This window comes from Anser cygnoides, chromosome 8, assembly GCF_040182565.1.
Source record: "Anser cygnoides isolate HZ-2024a breed goose chromosome 8, Taihu_goose_T2T_genome, whole genome shotgun sequence".
Taxonomy (NCBI): domain Eukaryota; kingdom Metazoa; phylum Chordata; class Aves; order Anseriformes; family Anatidae; genus Anser; species Anser cygnoides.
Window position 1 is genome coordinate 33,667,825 of NC_089880.1, and position 22,036 is coordinate 33,689,860.

A 22,036-nucleotide genomic window follows, 5' to 3' on the forward strand; every position below is an offset into this window, starting at 1 on the left:
TTGTTAAGAGACTGGGCTGGTTTACCCCTCAGTAAACCAGCCCCAGAAGCAGGAATTCAGGACTAGTCCAAACCCTGCAGCTTTCACCAGTGGCTGGAGCCAGTGGGGATGCAAACTCACAAAGAGCAAGCCTCAGCATGCTGGCTTGATTCCACTGCCTGTCTGCTGCAGCCCTCAGAGGCCCCTACAACCCAGGGGGCTGTGGTCTACAGATGGAAAACCTCTGGATACTGGCAGGTGTGCAAGTATCAAAGTATGAGTAAGAGGATGGCTGAGACAGCAGAGGGGAGCGTGCATAGAAGCAAACTTTGTCCCGCATAGCTGTCAGGCTCTCCTCTCCGATCTGTCTCTCCTGCCAGACAGCTGCTGGTGAAGGAAGTGACCACATGGCCCCGCGGTTGCACAAGGAGCAAACCGCACAGAGCCAGAGCAGCCGGCGCGCGGTCCCTCCTCCTTGCCTCGCCCGAGCCTCCCTCCGGGAGCACGGAAAGACCTGGAGGTCCATAAACGAACGGGGAGGTGAGACTGCGAGATGAGGGCACACAGCCGCCGGGCGGGCTGCGGAAGCTCATTGCCGCTCCAGCGGGGCCCTGCCGGCACAGGACAGGCTCGGGGCAGGTGGCGGGGAGGCCGCGGCCGGCGGAGTCCCGCCGGGACAGCGCCCGGCCCGCTGGGGGCGGCGAAGCAGCGCGGAGCGGTGCCGCCGTCGGGCTGGGCAGAGGCGGGCCACGGGGAGGGCGGCGCGGCCGCAGCTGCGCTACCGGGGCACAGTCGCTCCCTCGCAAGCGGTGCGAAACGCCGCGAGCGGAACGCTTGCCCCGCCGCGTCTCTCGAGCCTCCGCGCCCCCGGCCGGCACCTCCTCCAGCACGTCTTTAGCAGAGGCGTAGTTGGAGCAGCGCGGGTTCGCCGCCCGCCGTCGTTTTCGGGGACCCCCGGGGCAGGGGACGGCGCTGAGGCAGCCGCAGGGAGGTATCGCCCCGGCGGCGAGCACGGGCCGTGCGCGACGGGACTACCGGGGGTGGGCGGCCCAGCTTTACCGCAGCTTAGTTTCAGCGCCCGCTTTTCGTAAACTGACCACGATGACATTTTTAATTTCTCAGCAGCCCGACTTTTTCGCGGGAGAGCAAGTTTCGCTAGAGCGCCCTTCAGAGAGAAACACCCAGCCGCACGCATTTGCGCTACGGTGCAGTCTGAGATTAAGAAGCCCATGCGCCAATACCCTCTCGTTAAAACCACCCTTATTCTCCGCGTTCACCATTTTCTTCGTGCTGCGCCTTCCTGTCAGATATTTAAGAGATCTCTCCTGCGTGTAACTGATTAGCACTCTCCCACACACACATCCTCGCATTACTTGTGAGAGAGAGGAATCAGAAACAGGCGCAGTCCCCCCGTCGGAGAGTCCCGCGGGAGTCCTCCGCTCCTCCTCGCTCCGCGCACGGAAGCCCGCGCTCCCTCCCGGCGCTCTCCAGCGCTCGGCTCCGCTCGCAGCCTCGACAGGACAAGGCCGGGGCCGCCTGGCCCGGCCCAACCGTGACGGACTGCCTTCCCCCGGCAGGTTCCCCTCCTGTCCCGTCTCTCCCTGCTGACAACCCATCGACGAACCTGCCGCCCCCGCGGTGCTTCCCCAGGTCCCCAAGCGTGGAGCCCGCGGGGCGCTGTGCGGCGCGATTAAAGCACCATCCGAGCCGTGCATCCCTCCGAAGTGCATGGAGCACCAGGGAGACGAGGGCGCGCAGAAGCTGGCGATTCACTAAACTCTGTGTGTCTACGTGCTTTCGTCTTCTCAGAAACGATGCTGTGCTAGGAATACTCACTAAAATAGCGAGGGCGCGTAACTGTGAAATGATGAAGTTTAGACTGGACTTTGGAAAGGTAGGGGACAAAAGCGTACAGGCGAAGCACGGGTGGAGTCCGGATAGCCAAGCCCGTGAGCTATCCGCGTCCATCACCACGTACACACTCTCTCATTTCTGACCTCTTCTCGGAAAGAACTCTTCTCTCCAACAAGCTCGGCAAACACACTCCCTTCTTGCGAAGCGCCCCCGGCCATAGCAATACCCAAGCTCCGCTACCTGTCTCCGCAAGGCGCGTTATCCTCCTGTTCCTCCGTGGCTCCTGCGCCGCCGGGGCCGCCGACCCAGCCGGCCTCGGGACGGAGGACTCGGCCCGCGGCTCCGCGCAGCCCTCGGGGCGGCCCTGGGCGAGCCCCCCGAGCCCCGCAGCCCAGCGCGGGAGCGGCGGGTCCGCGGCAGCGGCAGGGACCGAGGATGGGGGCGGGGGGGCTGCCGCAGGGAGCTGGGCGGGGGGGCCGCCAATGCATCCGCGGCTTTCCGCACCGCCCGCTCGTCGCCTGGCGGAGCCAGGCACCGAAAACAAGAAACACTGAGAAATCTCCCGTACACTCAATTTTTCCTCCAGACACACGATTTATGAATTACTGCTGCACGTTTGCTATTCCCAGTGGGAACAACGCCCGTATTGATTTTGTTGGCTCCGACTGCTATATTTGTCTTGGAGAAAAGGTGTACGCATACAGAAAAGGTGTTATTTTATCGAAATCTAGTATGCAGCCGTCCGCGAAACGCGCACAAACACTCTGAAATAGCGCGGGGAAAGGACCGACGCGCAACAAACGGCGCTGCTCCGGCGCCGCAGCGGGGCAGGTCTCGTTGCACGCCGGCCCTACCCAGGGCTCTCTATCCCGTTTCCTCCACGGCATATTTCTTTGGAGGCCTCCAGACCAGACGCTCGTTTTCTGTCGCGCCGTCTAGAACTGACGATAGCTGTAATGCCGTACCTCTGACGGTCACGGACGGAGAGAGCCGCGGAGAGCGGGTGCCGGCGGGCTCCGTCCTGACTGCGGCTGCGGGCCAAGCCCGACGCGGGACGCGGGCGAGCGCTTCTCCCGGCCGGAGCCCGCGGGGCGCTCGCCTCCCCAGCACTCGGCCAGCGGCAGCCCAGGTCGTCCCGCCGCGGACGGGGGCAGAGGGGGCCTTGCGGGAGTCCCGAGGGGAAACCACCGTGCTTGGCTCCCGGGCTGGGACCGGACGGTCCCGCTGCGCGCCCCGATTCCGATTCGCAGCGGCGATTCCCGGGGAAGAGGAGAAGCTTCCGGCAGCCGGGGTCCTCGGACATCGCCCTGCAGGGCTCTGTCGGCCACATCGCGGCGGCGCGGGCCCTCGAGATCCCCCCGCCCCACACCCCGCCATCCGGTCGACGCGACGGGCGCACGGCGGCCCGGGCCGGGGGACGGCATGGGCAGCAGCCCGAGCCCCACGGGGAGATGCCCGTAAGCCGTTTCCAGACGAGCGAGGAGGGCCGGGCCGGGGCGTCCCGGGACTGACAGGGTCCCGCGTCCGCCAGCGAGGACACTCGGGGACCCGACGGGCGCGTCGGACCCTCCCGCTCGGCGTGCCCGGGGCGGGGAGCGAGAACGGAGCGGGAACGGAGCGCGCCTACGGCCGGCCCGCGGCGCCCCGTTCCCGGCGTAGCGGAGGCTGCGCGCCCGCGCCCAGCCCCGGCCGGGACAACCGGCTCCGCCGCCCCTGCGGCTGGGCTGGCTTCCGTCGCGCCGTTCTAAACCTCGTCGCAGTCAGAAGAGAGTGCTACTTGCCTGTCTGCCTGAAAGACTTCGTGGCGGCAGCAGCTGTTAGGGATCCTAAGACTAAACTTAAGCGAGACTCTGTCTAGGGTTAGATCAGTTTTAGCTTTGGGCAAACGAGAGACTTACTGGGTATATACCGGATTCACTAAGGCTCGGCGCCGCCACGCACTCAACTACAGTCGTACAGATGCGGGGCCTAGAATTTGAAACAAAAATTTCGGGGGGGCGGGGAGAAGAGCAAGTATTAGGGTTAGTCCTTTCCTACAACGTTTCAAAAGCAGAATTCTATTTTATCAAACTCGGTATTTCCAACCGTCCGGGCAATTTTCTCAGCTTGATTTACGGAAACGCCACAAAACATCTCACATCCATCGTCAGAGCAAAAACAAAAAGAGAGGGAGAAAAGGGTGGAAACATAACGACAAGTTTAATTAAAAACACCTGTCTAGTTAAGTACGTGCAGAGAAGCAGATACCCCGATTATTTACCTCACCTGCGATGGACAAGCTGTTGCTTTATTCCCCTGAAACGTCCCGAGCACACTAGCAGTATTTGGTTGGGGGGGGGGGGACACGACTCTGTGGGGAATGTTTGTAAACGTGGAAAAAGCGTACAAGTAACCCACAGACCCCCTCCGCTAAGAGAAATGTTCTAGTTTTCCGGAGAGATGTGAACAGCCGGCTCCTAGCAGGCTCTGTCCACAGCGTGAACAAAGACACGGATGTTAATTAGCAACATCCGTGATCTTTGAGGCTTAATTTCAGAACCGGAGTAATGCTACAGCCTTTGGCCAGCTCAGATGTTCTCTCTTTAGCTTAATGAGAAAGGTTTTGTAATGGGATCTTGGAAGCGCAGAGAAGCGTAGAAACAGCAAAACAGATTTAGGAGTTGTGAGTTTCTCTAAACTATAGGAACGCGATCGGGCTTTAGGTTTCAGCAGGATGGAAAAACCTTTCCCGTTCACACGTAGCCTTTCTGTCGCGTTTTTCTTTGCTAATACGGAGAGAGGTGTAATTCGAATCTTTGTTTAGACTGGAGGGGGATAGAAGCCGTAGCAAACGATGAAGAGAAACGGGAGGGGTGGGGGTGTCCTCTGGTGGTTTTTTTTTTTTTTTTTTTGGCTGGCTGAACAAAACCTGGCGCGGGCTCGCTGGCGCAGATAACGATCTCGCTCTGTTCAGAAGGCGGGTTTTGCGCAGGAGGTGAGGCCAGCGAGCCCGCGGAAGGCAGGTCCCCGCGCGGCAGGGTCCACCCCCCTGAAAACAAAACTTTTTTTCCTGCAGGCACTGAGAGCAGAGACCCGGAGCAGGGTCCCCGGAGCAGTCTCATCGCGCCCCCGCCGCAGAGCTGGTATGCGGTAGGGTAGTGCCATGTATTGGAAGAGCGACCCGATGTTCGTGTGCAGGCTGGATGACAAGGATCTTCCTGCGCTCGGCGGCCCCTCGGAGAAGGTGAGCGGGGCGGCGGCGCAGCGGGAGCGCGCGGCGGGCACCCGGCAGGGGCTGCACGGAAGCGAGCGCGGCGCCGGTGCCCGGTGCGGGGCCGGTCCCGGGCAGGAGCCCCGTGCCGGCTGGCGGGTTCCGTCTCTCCCCGCTCAAGTCTGGGGGCCCTGGGACCGCCGGCCGTGCCTGCTCGGCGGAGAACAGCCGGCTCCCGCCGCGACCGTCAGCGGGAGGCTCCGGTCGGGCCCTGCAGGTGCTCGCAGACGAGCGGGCCGGGACGGCCGGAGCTCCCCGCCTCTGCTGGGCGAGACTGGCCGCAGCCAGCGCTGACAGCGGTCTCCCGTGCGCTCCCCCGCAGGCGAGCCCCGCGGCGGCCGACGAGGACTCCTGCTCTTCCTCCGCCGCGCTGTCGCCCTCCTCCTCACCGCGGTCCATGGCCTCGGGCTCCGGCTGCGCCCCCAGCAAGTGCGTGTGCAGCAGCTGCGGCCTGGAGATCGTGGACAAGTATCTGCTGAAGGTAAGAGCGCCCGCCGGCCCCTGCCCCTCGGGCGGGGGTCCCAGCCTGACCTGAGACCGCGGCGTCTATGCCGCGGGGCCGTGGCCGCGGAGGCCGAGCCCGCGGGGGCCGGGCGAAGGCCCGTGCCCGGCCGCCCTCGGCCGGGGGAAGCACGGAGTCCGCCCCCGGGCGGTGCGGGAAGAAGCTCGGCCGGGCCGCGGCGGGCGGCGCTCGGGACGGCGGAGCCTGCAGCGGCGTCCGGCGCCTTGAAGCCGTGCTGGCCTCCCGGCGCACCTGGAGATCGTCGGGAACCGAGCTCAACGAGAAAATGCGACAGCGCTGCGAGCGGATAAACGAGCTCTAGGGAAACTTGCCCCCCTTTTCTCGCTCGTCTCTGAACCGCTTCCCTTCGTCGCTGTTACTTGAACAGTTAGCATCCGTAACGATTTTAGCGCGTTATTTTTGCTGCAGCCGAGACGGCGTGTCCTTCGGCTTGCAGACGTGAGTAGAACTACTGCAGAAACGGCACTTAAAGCTATGAAGCTGACTGCACACGTCTGTGAGGTTTGGGCCTTGCAGGAAAGCTGAAGTGGTATTTATGTTTTGATAACAGTTTTCTGTTTTGGGGCTGCGTTTTCTCACATTCTCTATGAGGAGCGTGAAAGAACACTGTTCAGTACATGGATAAGTTTCTGGTTGTGCTTTACGCTCCTGATTAAGCAGTGGTAGCACGACCCATTTTTTTAGCTATTTTATAATTTTTTTTTTTTAGTGTGATACCATGAATTTCAAGGCAAAAAGTGCCTATTCAGAAGCATGGAAGCGAGTTACTCCTCTAAAAGTTGTTCTACTAATGTCTGTAAAAGAAGGAAAAACGTGTGATTGCAGAGCAGTTTTGCTAGTCTTAGCATTCAGGACTGAGCAAGATTACTTAACATCAAAAACATGGTGGTCTCTAAGTATAAAATTTAAGGCAGTTGGGAGGTGGCTATTTCCCTCTAGGATTACAGCCATTAGTTTTCCTGGATCAGAGTCTTGCCTCTCCACTTTCAAAAGTGAGATTAGAAAATCCTTCTTTCAGTCACTTGATTGCAATAGGTGCAGCTTTTAAATAAAGTCATATATTCCGCAAAGAGTATGTTGATAGCACCACTGAAAACATCTAAATAATCTATTTAGATCATTTGTTTTAGATCTCAGTGGTCATGAGGAGGTCAAAGGAATGTGTATGTCAGGTTGGCATTCGTGTAAAATAAGGTTGTTGCAGTTCAGGGAAGCTGTATATCATTTGTGCCAGTAAACCCCAGCCACCGTCGTAATAGGCTGGTTTTGCACATGAAGTGTGCTGTGGAACTGGGAGCAGAGCCGACAGAAATTGGTTCTGGTCGCATTAACTCCAGTGATATTTTGGTAGGCCATTTACATCACTGTTTAAATCAGTGTCTTATGTCTGAAAAACTGGGATAGTGTGGCTTGGAGAGAAAGACTTCTAAATGATTATTTAGACCTCAAACATTACTCCCTTCTGTATAGGTGGTGAAAGAAATCTGTGGTGGGAGCCTGGTAATCTTGCTGATCAGCAGCAGCGTGTATTCTAACTTCAGCCCTGTAAATTAACAAATAAGAAGGTAGATGGATGACATCAACCTGGGCATGTAACAAAGCTACTGATTTCTTCTATGGAAGAGCATTAGCCTCTCAAGAGCAGTCAGTGCAATGAGCTTTGTGTTGTGGGATGTCAGCTCGTGCCTTGCACCACTGATGCTGCGCAGAGCTGTGTGCCAGTAGCCTGGCTGTGCATGGGATCCCCTTGCCTGCTCTAGGGGTCCTGGTATGGGCTGTGGTGGGCGTTGCCTGGCAAGCCTTTGTGTGCAGAAGCACTGGGTGTGCTTGGTCTGGCCCAAAAGCTGCTGTCCTGTGTCTGTCTGCGGTGCATCCATTTAAAAAAAATAGTTGTGAGGCTCAATTTGGCGACAGCTATTATCAACAATTTTGCATTATACTGTGGTGTAAGTTTGTCACTCTGAAAATATGGCTGCCAACAAGAATAAATCTTGAGGGAGCATTGGGCAGCTGCAAGATGTAATATTAAAACCTGAAGAATGACTGAAATGGGCTTTTCCATCTCGATCTGTAAGATTTGATACCTTACTTTCTCTTTCTCTGGCTTGTCTGGCAGCATTTTTATGAAAGGAACATCCTGGATTATCTTAAATCTGCTGTTTTGCCATTCACAGTATATGGGCTGAAGATCTTAGTGTTTGCTATAGGATGAGAAATGGACACAGGACACTTGAAAATAAAAATCCATATATCTAAACTTGCTGGTTGTTTGCTTTATGTAATTTCTCCTATAAAATCTAGAATTATCTAAACAGCTATTACTTAACTTTTGTGGTCAGTGGGAGTCTTAGGTTTTCAAATCAAGTTATTTAGCAGGTGTGTAGTGCACAACATGTTTGTGACAAAGAATTTTCTTTATAAGAATGAAGAAATGAAAATTCCACATAACTTATTTGCCCAAAACTTATTCATGGCTTTTCAAAACTCCTGATTTGCTACTGCTTTCCATGACTGTAACTAATTGTGGACATTACATCTTAAACGATTGTTGAATTTGCTATAAAAAAACTGATGTGTTGAAGCTCTCAATCCATTCCCTAACTTTGCTTTATCAGAAATCTGGCAATTGATGATATGGTGTGTTTCTACTTGACAGACCATGTTGTTTTGGTTTTGCTTCGGTACTTTCATTTTAAAATTTCAAATCACTTTGCAAAGTTTGTTCTTTGTTAAGCAGGAGTTTCTGCTGACTGGGAAACAGGAGCATGTAAGTTAGCAGTAAGGTCATGTGAGGCCAAAACTTGCTCTGTTACTGTAATACTGTGAGAACAGAACTGGTCAAAAAATATCTGTGTAGAACTTGAATCTCTTGCTTCCTCTTCCCGTGCTTTTAATTACAAAGCCACGAAAGCATATTCTGAAGACCTTCATCAAATTCATTAACCCCTAATATTTATGCAGTGCTATAGGCAGTTTTGCCTTGAAGATAATTTTTTTGTGAATCACAATATGGGTTGTTTATGGTCTTTTCTGTTTGTATGCAAAAAGGAAAAAAAGGTCTTCTGCCACTATTAGTATTTTATATTTACAAACTGAAGGGTATCTTTCTTTTGGTGTTCTTGCAGGTAAACGACCTCTGCTGGCATGTGCGCTGTCTCTCATGCAGTGTTTGCAGAACGTCTCTAGGAAGGCATACCAGCTGTTACATCAAAGATAAAGATATCTTCTGCAAACTTGATTATTTCAGGTATATCATGTAGCAATATAATTTTCTTAGATAAAATATCACACTTTCTTGTCAGGTTTTGCTTTGTCTGTAACTAAAATATGTGTTTAGATTATCCGCTTTCTTTTTTGCTGCTAGTTTTTTAAGTAGTTGAACTATTGAGATTTTTTTTTTTTGTAGAGGGATTTAGGAAACCCCCCCAGTCTGCCTAATGTACCTACATACCAAGTCTTTTTTTTCTTTAAGTTATGCCTAGCTACTGCATTTATAGAATAATTTACCTCTGTACGCACGGAAGGTGGAAATGTTAGTCAAAATCCCTATCAAAATAAAGTTGTAAATCTATCATGTGCAACGAATCAGCATTATCTAAGGGCGATTGAGAATACAAGGTAGAGTTGAGATGATTTTTTGTTTGGACTGTCACTCTCACTGGTATGAGACATAGGATATCCCAAGGAAATACTAAAACAACCCAAAATAAATCTCTTAATCTTTAAAAGAAGCTTGCAGTAGTTATACCTTTCTATGATCAATTTGATATAAATGTGAAATGCTCTTCAAGATTAATATATAATCATGTAAGGAAGAATATTATTAATTCTGGCTAGCATTAAAAGACTTTCTGGCCCCCGTACTTAAGATATCAAATATTCAGTTCAGTAAGCAGGAAAAAAAGTTGCTGTTAATTTTGGTGTGACCACTAGTACTTCCCCAGACCAAGATATTTATGGGATTCTTATCTGCGTAGTGAATGGATTATGGTCAGCTAGTCAGTTTTGACATGGAGGGAGGGAGCAGGCTGAATACTGCAGACATTTGGAAGAACAAAGTTAATTTTATGGGACTTAAAAAAAAAAAAAAATCAAGTCTGCAAAGATTTTTCAGAATGCTTATACATAATTCAACATATCCTGGTTGCTAGTTTCCTCTTGAAAGAGCAATATTCTACAGTAGCAATGTAAATGTTTGTCCGTATCTCAATTTCTTTTAAAGATGAAAAATCATAAACATTATGGTAATTAAGGAAATTACTCTGGAGATATAGGTTTTCCCCCTTCTGCTAAAAGGGTCAAAATGATTAGTGAAAGATAATGTAGCTAAATTATTTGGACTACTGCTACAGTAATGTGAAATTTATTTGAATAACTGGGAGAATTTTGAATGTGAGGTCTGCTGTTTTTATCTCCCACTGACAGCTTTTGAAAGAGATTGCTTTTGTAAAAGGAAAGATGAATTTTGAATTCATTTTATAGGTTAGATGTTTTGATTTTTGCCCTTTGCCTTAAGGAAATCATTAACTTCTGTAGTTCAGCAGTAGTCTTGCCTTAAGTTAGCACAAACAGACTTGCTGATTTTGTTGCAGTTAACGTGCAATTATGTAGTCCTTTAGTTCTGTGTGGTCAACTTACTTGGTGTGGATCTCAGCTGAGCTTCCACGTCACATAGACACTGACGCTCCTGGGGTGACTGCTTTGCCCAAGATGGTTAGTGTCTGAGATTTTAGCCTTCTGTTGGCCTTTGTTATTTGCAGGCGGTATGGCACCCGCTGTTCCCGCTGTGGGAGGCACATTCATTCTACTGACTGGGTCCGGAGGGCTAAAGGAAATGTATATCACTTGGCGTGTTTTGCCTGCTTCTCCTGCAAAAGACAACTTTCTACTGGAGAGGAATTTGCTTTGGTCGAAGAGAAAGTCCTTTGTAGAGTACATTATGACTGCATGTTGGACAATCTGAAAAGAGAAGTTGAAAATGGTAACATCCAGCTTTTAAGAACTGTTTGTGGTTTATTTTTAATTAAATTGTTGGGTTTTACTTCATCTTCCTTATTAAAAGAGGTAATTATCTAGCTTTGCAAAGTCTGGAAGCACAGGTTCTTGAATTAAAATAATGTGCAAATTATTTGATGTATAAAAGGTTTTTTTTATTTTGAGTTTGTGTAACTTGTTTCCTATCCTAAGGAAGAGAAAGTAAAGCGTATCTCATTGATAAAATGTCATGTGGGTTCTATCCCTTCCATTTTTTCCAAGGGAGTCAATTGGGGTGTTTTGGGTCATGGTGCCAGATCAATTTAACTTTGAGCAAAACATAATTTTTTTCAAGATGAAATTCAGCTGGTGAGCTACTGCTAGCTACTGTTGGAGGACAGCCTGATTTATGAATAACATAATTTTGAATGCTTAGGATATAACATAATTTTGAATGCTTAGGATACAACATTGTTTTCTTTTTAATGCTTCAGGTAATGGGATTAATGTAGAAGGAGCATTGCTAACAGAACAAGATGTTAATCATCCAAAGCCAGCAAAAAGAGCTCGGACCAGCTTCACAGCAGATCAACTCCAGGTAAATGCAGTGCTAAAAACTTGAGTATTTCAGATTTATGCAGGACATAACTTCTGAACTGATAGGAAGACAGATGCGGGGGGGGGGGAGATGGAGGGAGGTTTGTATGCTTTAAACTATTTCATAAACTATCAAGACAGAGCATGTTTCTGGAATAGTTTGTCTGTTTCAATGGTTTCATATGAAACAGTTACCTTTCAAGCTTTTTTTTTTTTCCCTGAGGGCAGCTGGTAATCCTGCAGAGTGGAAACAAAAAGGTTGATCTATTCGATTGCTTGATGACATCTATTTGATCAGACATTTACATCACTACACATAACAGAGAATATTTTTAGAATTACGTAGTATTATGAGTAGTGCTAGAGATGGGTACTGTATATGACTTAAAGACATTAAGAGGCAGGAAGCTTGGATTTTGTTGTGTACAATAAAGACTGTAAAAGTTTGTGTTCTCAAAATGGGTAAGTATTGTGGGTTCCTGTTTATATTCACGTGAACACATCTCAACTCTTGTCAATTAAATTTTCTTGTTTCTCTTTGATTTATAAAGAAGATGAGCAGTAGCTGTCATTTCTTATCACTTTTTTCATCTAAAGCACGTCAATTCAGCATCTAATTCATGTCAATACTTGCTTTTTAGATCACATTACAGTCTTGGCTATATTTATGTGCGCTGGGAAGATAGACTATCAATAGGGACTCATCCTTGCTCTCCTTCCTTCTCTTCCCTTCTCTCAGCCTTTACAAAATGCTTCACAGGCATACTAATTCTCGAAGTATCTTTGAGCTTTGCTGCTGCCTGTTAAAACATACTAAGCTCTGTAGTCTTGGTATCATGTTTCAAGAGCCTAGCTTTGGTGTTTAATGTTGCATGTTTTTTGGAGGGGGAGGGAGTGGGGGGAACAGGGGACTTTTTCACAGAGCTGGGTGGAGTAAAATACAGGAAAAGCGCATTTGAAGTTCTTGGCAGCAGTTCTCTTACTGTCTAATTTGTTCTTGATCATGCATTATTGAAACACATTTTTTCAATATCCCATTATACTAGCTCAACCACTAGTTATATCCCTTTCCATTGTCAGGACGAAAGGGAAGTGGGAGCCTAGGAAGTCTGAAAGTATCAAATAAAAACTCCTTGTAGGGTCAAGCCTGCCCTGAAGGGGGAGGGATAGGGACTGTCTGCATCTGCTCTGCTTTCAAGGCTTTTTATTGTTGCTATCTTGGCAAGAGTTAGCTCTGGACTGCCTGAAATATGAGTAATTTCTCCCTCTGGATCACCAGTTCACTAAATTAGAAAAACACCATGACCAGGGCCAGCTCCCCATGAAAGGGGTAGTAGCGAGACCAGACTTAGAGGCTTCAACCTGTAGTGGGAAGGAAGCTACAGCATTCTCCCTAATTTTAGCTACACATCCCCACATTCAGTTTATAACATATCTTCAGCGAGTTTTTGGATGCACACTGCCACTACACCACTGTTGTTGTTTTTTTGGTGTCTCAGTCAAAGTTCTGTCTTGTCAGCCTGTCCTCCTCTTGTCCATGGTAAAAGCAGTTGAGGGAAACTAAGCAGAGATATGATAACATGTGCATCGTTTAAGCAGCACTGTATAACATGACATGTGGCTGTTCAAAGCTTAGTTTGCTATTTCATCCATTACTGGAGACAAGGTGTTATTAGTCTGGAGCAAGGGTACCAGCAATAAACTGAAAAGAGCGTAAGGCAAGGATGTTAAGCTTGAACTTCTGCAGAAGGGGGTCTTTCTTTTCCAATGCCAACTAAATGGGAGATAGGCCCAACTATCAGAGCAGGAACTGTATTCGGGGCTCCTTCTGGTTTGACATCAATGAAACTTTCATGTTCTCTTTTCCTGTTTTAAATAGATTGTAACCTACTTCAGCAGATATGTGATCTCTTAAGGCTTCTTGTTTTAAGACACTTGCTGTCTGTTCAGTGCCTCAGTCTCTGTACCTGTCCTTGATATAAGACTCGATTTCCAGTAAGAGAAGTATCAGAGGAAAGAGCCACTGTCAGAGTGGCAGTGTATAATAGTATGCTTCATGAAGTACTTCTTGTTCAGAAGGATATCTGTCCTCTTTGTTTTTGTATGGAGTTCAGTTGGAAAATAAATAGTTCCAACACTTCTGAATGTGAAGAGTAGTAGTCCGAATCCTTCAAATAGGCAAAATGTGCAGAGCATTAAGGGACAAAATCCAGAAATTAGATACTAGTTTACTAAGATGCTGAAGAAAACTCACAGAAATCCAAGTCTTACTTCCTTAAATAAGGTAAACTCTTACAGGCTTCAGAGTTGTTCAGGATGCATGCCAGGCTGACATCTCTGCTTCCTCAAAAATTGTAGCTGATATTACAATGACAAGTGTTCACTTCAGTCTTCATTAAGAAGAATCAAACCAAACAGTTGCATAGTGCAGGTCAGTCAGAGTGGAGCCTGTGTGTCTCTTATCAGTGAAAAGTAAACGAGGTACAAAGAGCTTCCAAGTTGCCTGCATCCTCCATGCAGCTGAAAAGAGGATTGAGTTGCTCCATATAATACAAGATGCCAAGAGTGATTGACAAGTTCAGAAAGGCCAGTCAAAACCCATTCCTTCCTTATGCTGTGCACTGTGGTCTGATGTTTAAGACGTTTTCTTTATCAAGCATGTTTGAATCACTTTGCAGTGGATTTTCTCCCGCAATCCTTTTAGTGCAATCATAACAGAATGCTTTGTCCATGTTCGACTATTTCCAAGCAGAATTCATTTCTTTCATTTCTCAAAAATGTCTTGATTCAGATAAACAGAAAAAGGGGCTTGTATTTTGGATTTGATTTTTGCAGGGTTTTTTTTTGTTTTCCTAATGTACTGGGGGCTGTTTGGAGACTAGTGGTTAAAGCAGTTTCCTGAAAGCATTGAAGGAGAAGGGTAATAGTCTGAGAAGAGTCTATAATGCCCCTCTCAAGACTGCACAAAAATAAAAACTTGCAATCTCTTATCCTTTTCAGGTTATGCAAGCACAGTTTGCTCAGGACAACAATCCAGATGCACAAACACTTCAGAAACTGGCAGAAAGAACAGGCCTGAGCAGGCGTGTTATACAGGTGACCGTGCTAAGTTACTTGACTAGCAATCTGGTACTCATCCATTGGAAATGCTTGATGACAAATCAACAATAGCAATGTAGTTATTGTGAGATTTAAAAAAATCTAATCTGGTGGTTTTAACATAACTTTGAACAACGTTCTTAGTCAGGAGTAGGTCTAGAACCAAAGTGCTGATTTGGATGATTTGCTGTAGTCCTCTTGTGCTTTGTGTGGAGGATTAATAATCTTCCAGGAAGAAACTTCTTAGCCTAAATAGTATATAAATTGGCACTAAGCTTTTTCTAAATATAAATTTGTGATTTCAGTAGCCTGCTCTTAAGAGCTGCACTTTTTGAAAATGGCTTGTGATATGTAACACAGACATGAGGATTAAGTATCTAGTGATTTAAGTATATAGTGGTTTAGAGAGCAGAGTTGAAATATATGCCTAACCCATTCAAAACTGAGAAATACAAACTTAGATTCTTACTTTGCTTGAAGATGCCTCTCAGCAATCATTATATTCATGCTCTTTTTACATATAAATATTTTTACATATGATATAACTTATAAATTTTATTGTAAATAAAAAGAAACTTGCAGTTCCCTTGTGTCATCCTAGCTCAGAAGACCGACAATGCTTCTGTGGAAGCGAGGTATCTGGTAGCTGTGATTAAGCTTTTAAAAAAGTTGAAGCTTGCTTGCTTCTCAGCATGAAAAAGGAGAATTGGTATCCTGTGAAAATCTGTCCTGCTGCCAGCAGTGTTCGGGCACAGACGGCTCTGACCAGTTGTGTGTCTGGGGGCAGCAGTCTAAACTGTGCTGCTGGGTTGTTGTGGGTGCTGCTCCTCAGTCCAGCCAGGCGCTTGCCTCAGGAACCGTGCAGCCCCTCCCAGTGTCTGTCCTCTGTGGGCTACTGGTTGCTACAAAGCTTTCCTGACTTTTCTGCATGTGCTTAAGGCAGTCTTAAACCATGCAGTCTTAGAGTGGATATCTCTTCTTTTGGACTGTCAGTGTTATGTTGAAGGCCAAATTAACTAACTGATCTGAGGTTTTTTATCAAGTTCATGTCAAAGCAGAATGCAATCGATCAACATGATGTAAATTTTTCCCCCTTTTCAGGTGTGGTTTCAAAATTGTAGAGCACGCCATAAGAAACATGTTAGTCCTAATCATTCATCTACTGCTCCTGTCACAGCAGTTCAGCCCTCCAGGCTGTCTCCACCCATGTTAGAAGAAATGGCATACTCAGCATATGTACCCCAAGATGGGACTATGTTAACTGCTCTACATAGTTATATGGATGGTAGGTACAACAACTTTCCATATCCAAGTAAAATCATTGTTGACTGTAGCAAGAACAGTTTACCAAGCATCAGTTAAAGAAGCTTACCGGATTTCTCATTTCCAGTATTCTTTATAGAATATCTTAATACTGTATTTGCTGTCTGTGCCTCATTAAGAAGTGTGCCACTTCTAGCAATAGCCCTTCACTGTAATAGTGTAGCTGAAGATCTGGGTGTGAAGACCACTTCTTGTACTTCCTCCAAACTATGAACATTAGTAATAAGAATTCAAACACTGAAGTATTTGTGTTGTATTTTCCCCTATATCTAATTTAAGCGAAAACTGTTCACTATCCAGCCCCCAACTCTTACCCCATGGATTGTATGTGTACTAAATCCAGCAACTGCACTGAAATACTTCATCTTCCTTCACAGCAATGCACAGTGGGTGGGGAGGCTGGGGAGGGGAGGAACCTGGTTTTCAAAAATTTTTGTCATTCTGTGTTATTTGACCTGGCAAGTCAGCTTTGTCTCCTACTTATGATTAGGAGAGACTGAAGGATTTGGAAGCACTGGACTCTGAGCTGCACGTGTGGCCTGAGTTCATTCTTCTCAAAAACAGTGGTGTAAAGTGGACTGTGGATGAAGGTGTGTGGACGCTGAGCCCAAAGTGCGGGGTTGGTGGAAGTGTCTGTGATGCCAGCTGGTACCTCCTGGTGTCAGACTTGGCTAGAAAAACAAAGCTTGCTTAGGTGGTTGGGGACTAGTGAACCATTATTTACCCAGTGGGTTTTTACTAGCTAATAATCTTTTTCTACCTCCAATGAAGTTGACCAGTAAATCTTTCTGTCTTTGTAGCTCATTCACCTACAGCTCTTGGACTCCAGCCTTTGCTACCCCATTCAATGACACAACTGCCAATAAGTCATTCCTAATTCCTTTCTGTCAGGGATATAAGCTATTAAGGATGTAATCTTAAGTTGTTTATTGTGTATTAAAAATATCATTGGAAAGATATTAATGTTAATTTTTTATTTAACATCTAAAGCATTTTCAAGACCACTTTTGCTGCCCAGGTATGTAAGTATGTATTTAGCCTGCAAGACACTTTTATGGATTCTGCATAAATAAATATTACATTGTTTACAAGCCTTATTAAACACCTTTTTGTATTGTCTGGAAGTAGTCCACTCTAGTTATGTATTTGTTAATTTATTTGTCATCAAAAGAGCACTTTGCCTAAAAGAAAGGACTGACAATTGTGCAAAATGTTTACAATTCTTTGTGAAATCGTAGTTTATCATTAGTTTGTATCTGTAAGTTATTGCTAAAAGTATTACCTGTATTTGAGTTGTATACAGCCTATATGTTAAAGCTTATTTCTGTGAGTTTACAAAAATTTTGGTTGCAAATATTTTCAACATGAACTAAATAAAGTTTCTGCTGTAGCATGCTAAGCAAAAATGTTGCTGTGTTTATGGTTGCACTGTGATCATTTGTGAAGTGTTTAGCTTAAATTTTCATGTTTTAAGAAAAGGATGCTGGTATACTTAGGCTGCACCAGACTCTTTCAGGTGTGTTCATCTGTCTTAACTGATTTTAAAAATACTTCTAGTGAGTTTAGATTTGCCTTGAAACACCTCAAATAAGTACTCCTTTAATGTAAGTATACACAGCAGTGCTTCTCTTGAGGGTGAATACCTGCAGCGTGAGGGAAATTGTGGATATACAGGGCAGATTTTAACTGTGACCGAAGTTAGTGAGTGGAGGACCTAAATTTAAATCCACTTTAGTATTTTGCATTTGTACTAGTTCAGCTTCTGATTTTTTTCAGGGTTTTTGCCTTCCGATTGTGTTAAGCAGGAGGATGACTAATATATAATACTTAAATAGTCTGCATTTTTAAAGTAACATCTAGTTCAGTATTTTGACTGACCTGTATCAAACTGCACCTTAATAGAAATAGGAATTCAGTCAAATGCTGAAAAGTATGCTGTGTTTACCAGTTGCTGTGCTAAGCCTTAATTGAAAAGTATGTCTTGACACGCTGATTTGATGGGTAAAGGCTAGCATATACCATGAACTGAACTGATTTTTGTCTTCACAGACTAGTTTCCTTCAAGGATTTAAGACGGGTAGAACCCATCTGCACACCTAAACCTTACTTGCATCAGAAGGAAATCGTACTTTTGAAGGTGTGTGTGTCCTTTTTTCCTCTCCAACTGAGTTAGTGTCTCTAATGTGTCAAATTTCATAACTGTTCTGGTTAAACCATTTCAATGTGTTAATAAAGGTAGTATTCTCCCACCACAGAAAGATGATGGCTTTTAAGAGCATAGTTTCAATGCCAAGCTTTGAATTATTCATGTTCCATAAATTAAATGTCAGTGCTATTTGCAGTGCAACTCACAGATGCTCAAGCTAATCTGAGTAGCAAAAGTAATCTCTTCGCACTGGCACAGTGCTTTGTCTAGGCTAGTATACCCTGCCACAACATCTCTCAAATAATGCTTAAGACACAGGGTGTTGTAGAACTTGACTGACTTTACATTTTCTTCCAACATGTATCATTGAAATTCTCTGGGTGGAACATTGAACTGAATGCATCACTTTCAGTACCTAAGATAGCCCCATATATCTGCATGATACAAAATTGTATGCATAGCAGTAGACAGATGAGTCCTTGTTTTGTTGTCTGATATGTAAGCAGGACAACCTTACTGCTGAAGTTTTCAGTTAAACGTTAACTGATGCGAATTTAGTTCTTAACATAAATTGGTAATGTAAAATAATAAGTTGTCATGTTTTTAAAATGCATCTTGACTTATACGTAATCTCTTTAAAGAAAAGTAATTATTCACTTTAATTTGAAGGACTTAAGCAGCTTCAGGTTCCTTAAGACAAAGTAAGGCCAGACCTATTTATGAAACATCCCATTCTGTCCAGTTCCACAGTTGGAGTGGGATTAAAATAAACAGTGAGCAATTTTCCCACTTCCCAGTGAAAATAGGAAGCAGGAGATATCATCTTTGGCTATTGTGAATGGATGAGCAGCTATTTATAAAGTGAGGCTGGGGAAATGTGGAGTTGAAAATAGGAAGTTCCAGGAGAGGATCTGGACTTTGAGCGTTGCCTTTGAGAACATAAGACCTGTGCTACTGGCCTGCCTTGAATTGGCTGCAGTTGCCAGGCTGCATGGAGTAGACAAGGTGTATGGAAAACCAGGAGTCTTAGTCTGGTGCTCTCGGCTGAAGCTGTTGCTGTACCATGACTTGCAAGTTTGAATGGTTTTTCTTTTTTCTGCTGGTTGTGTGCTCACTTGCATTTTTGACAGCATGTGCTGCTGAACTGCTCTGACACTGGAGCTGTTTTTACTGCTTCCTGCTGTTTTAAAAGAGTAACACACTGCTGTGCTGAGAGAATTTGTGGGATACATTTACAGGAAGAGAATGTGGCTGTTGCTATATGCATATATGCAGCAGGAGCATAAAGTAGTATGTTTAGTGCCTTTTAGGCTCAATATATTTGACTTAAAATTGAAAAGCAATGTTGTATGAAATAAACTAATTCACAAAATAAATTGGTTTTAACATGTGACTTAGAAGTGATGTATCTTGAACAGAAAAAAAGGTAGAGCTGTGCTTAGTGCTCTACATCTTGGGTTATTTTGCAGAAAAACTCATTCATCCCTCTGATTCTAAACTGTTTAGCCTACAAGGTAGGATGGTACTTCATACAAACTACACTGAAACTTAGCAAAGAAATCCAAAATGGAACTAATGATGTAAAATGTATTTTGCACCCAGAGGTTCTCAAAGGAAGAAATATCACTAACAAAATTAAAGCTCTGTCTTGAACTGTCTTGATAGTACTGAGAAGACTGGCTATCAACTTCCAGCCCTCTTTCCCTTCCTTCCCTGACCTGTATAACCAATACGTTGTTGGGGATGGCTTGTGTATTATTGTGTGTCAGGACAAGTAACTGTAACTACTCTGCAAAATACAACTTAAAATTTATTCTATTCAGCCTGTTGTAGGAAGAGGGGAAAATATAGACGAAAAATCTTTGCAGTACAAGTTTCACAAAATCCGTAAAGGATGTCTGCTGTTAGAATCTAGTAGTAGTTCAGTTTGCAAGGTACAGAAGTATCTATTGCTCTAGAATCTCCAAGATCCTTCAGAGATATTTCAAACTTAGTATTTAAATTAAATACTGGGATATAAATCCTTTGAAACTCCATCTACTCAGTGGAAGTATGGGTTTGTGTTTATAATGCAAACAAATCTGAGAAGTTCTTGGGTATTTTCTAGTCTACTTTTCACTCCAATGAACAAATTCCTCCTAGATACTGCTAATAGTGATGTTTGTCTAAACTGTTCTTATATGTCTCCAGTGGTAGAAATTTTTACAGAACCCTCAGGAAATCTGGCACTTAAATAAAAATAAAAAATATTTTTTCTCTACCAAACAAGTCTGATTCATTGAGTTTTTTGCACTAAGTTTTATTCGGGAGTTGTCTAACTGTTTCTGTGCTGTTTTTGTCCATCTTCTTGAAGCACAACTCAGTTTTAGCAAAGCCCTTAATGATGCTCAGCAGGAAGATTAGGGCATGTAGGTTGCTCATTGCTATGTGTTGCAGGATGATGACTGCTTTTCTTCTAATAGCACTACACTCCACGTTCTATTTGTGACCAGCTGTTATTTTGTCTCCTGTTTACAATTCTCCATAGATTATTGCAGCCTAGGTAAGCAGCTTATATTTTGCTGTACTGAATTTCACCCCACTTTTTTCTTACTATTTCTCCAAATTGTCAATCATTCTGAATCGCAGTTCTGCATTCCCCTGTATTGCTCGTGTTGTCAGAAAATTCACTAAGAATCTCTCTACACTGTCATCCGTGTAGTTAACTAAAATACTGACTAGAGCCTGATTCTTCTGTAATTCCATTTTTTAAGTAGGAAAATGTATCATCTGAGTCGCTTGCAGCTACTTACTTTCAAACTTTTCTATCCTAGGTTATTTCCATATCTTGCTTATGTCAGAATGTGACATGTACAGCATCTTGACCACCCACACAGCTGTTACCCTTGCCAAAAGGACTCTGGGCCAACTTGATAGTCTTGCTGTTTGTATTCTTGTTTCTGTCAGTCTGGTTAAGATTTTAAAATTCTCAAATAAAATAATTAGATTGAAATTAAACTGCGTTGTTGAATTCCCTGGCTTTCTTCTGCCTATTCCCTAAGATCTAAGCACTGAGTGTCTCTTAACAATGAGCTAGTATTTTGTAAAGGTTTCTGTCTAGCTCTACAGCCACAGGACGAAGTGCGGCAGGTCCAGTCTACCCAAAAACATTTAGAGTGAAACTTCAAGAGAGCTTGTTTTTGTTGGCATTGGCCCTAACTTGTTCATGGACTATATTTTTTTGGTCAAAGCTGATGCAGCAGAAGGTCTAGCATGGCCTTCCAGTATTCACTGACGAGTTTTAACTCAGAGCAACCAGTCAGCACCAGCCTTACTCTTGCTTTATTAATAAAAGTACACAATACTGTTTTCTTTACCCTTGATGATATTTGCTAGTGCTTTTTTTCTCTCATATGTATGTTCTATATAATTGCATTATCGTAACCATCACCTATTTTTCTGTATTCTTTCTATGTTGAAGAGTTGCTTAAAGTCTAGGCAAATTGATCTTCTTACACTTCTACCTTTATTTATTCATTTTCTGTATGTTTGGGTAACTTATGAAGAGTTGTCACTTATCAATAATTGTCCTTTCTGAAGTTACTGATGACTCATGTATGTTCTTCACTGTCTATGACATTTTACAGATCAATTCTGGATTTGTGGTATGCCTTTTTGACCCCTTGTGTTTTTTATCTTGCAATCCATTGCTCCTTAGGGGGACACAGTGATTTTGTAAGTGTGGATAGTCAAATGGATGTTTGAAGGATAACATTGTTGTGGTTTCCAGAAATACTTTGTAGGCATCTGTACTTTTGTCTCCCTCTTCCTTCTCTTTTTTTTAACTTGCATCATATTTAGTCTTATTACTGACTCAAAAGTCAGAACAGTCTGACAGATAAACTTGATTCTGTCCTTAATTCAAATGACAGCTGTTCATTCTGTCTTTTGTATAAGTGCATATGTAACCTGCTGTAACAGTTGAGGTGATCTTTTCCATTCTTTGCTACAGTAGTGGTGCCGAGTAAAAACCTAGAAATGCTTCTAGTTGCACTGTAGGCTGGTGCAGAGCAAGCATGTGGCCTGCTGCTCGCTGCCTTAGCACTGACAGCCTCTGCTAAGGGGTTGTCTTATTCCACACTGCTGATTTTCAACCACAGCTCTTATTACAGCGGCGTACACTTAAACTCTAAATATCCAGCTGCTTCATATGAACTTCCTGGACAACTACTTGGGAATAATCTGTGCACCTGCACCAGAAATATCTTACAAGTTCAAAAATTTAACATGAGAATTTAATTCTGCGTGTTGT

General features: G+C 45.1%; 1 protein-coding gene across 10 annotated transcripts; it reads left to right on the forward strand.

The window, feature by feature from the left end:
- The first annotated feature begins 315 nt into the window (after positions 1-315).
- Positions 316-21,051, forward strand: LHX8 (LIM homeobox 8). Of its 10 annotated transcripts, XR_010833161.1 has the most exons (11): positions 4,098-4,807; positions 4,889-5,056; positions 5,406-5,564; positions 8,732-8,853; positions 10,367-10,587; positions 11,075-11,178; positions 14,178-14,273; positions 15,378-15,561; positions 17,649-17,736; positions 20,208-20,287; positions 20,559-20,685. XR_010833161.1 is itself a non-coding variant. In XM_067001409.1 (10 exons), the coding sequence occupies exons 3-10, from the start codon at positions 4,976-4,978 to the stop codon at positions 16,474-16,476; spliced, it is 1,044 nt and encodes a 347-aa protein (XP_066857510.1). In that variant the 5' UTR covers positions 316-519; positions 1,102-3,290; positions 4,889-4,975; the 3' UTR covers positions 16,477-16,732. The 10 variants fall into 10 exon arrangements, 6 of the variants coding, with proteins under 6 accessions (XP_066857510.1, XP_047918000.1, XP_047918002.1 ...); XM_067001409.1 differs by lacking the exons at positions 4,098-4,807; positions 17,649-17,736; positions 20,208-20,287; positions 20,559-20,685 and adding exons at positions 316-519; positions 1,102-3,290; positions 16,400-16,732; XR_010833159.1 differs by having other exon boundaries at positions 17,649-20,287; positions 20,559-21,048.
- Positions 21,052-22,036: the final 985 nt, after the last annotated feature.

Coding starts and splice junctions, on each gene's coding strand:
- LHX8 (XM_067001409.1), top strand. CDS start 4,976: ATGTATTGGAAGAGCGACCCGATGTTCGTGTGCAGGCTGGATGACAAG. Junction 5,565..8,731: donor TGGACAAGTATCTGCTGAAG/GTAAGAGCGCCC, acceptor GTGTTCTTGCAG/GTAAACGACCTCTGCTGGCA. Junction 14,274..15,377: donor TGAGCAGGCGTGTTATACAG/GTGACCGTGCTA, acceptor CCCCCTTTTCAG/GTGTGGTTTCAAAATTGTAG.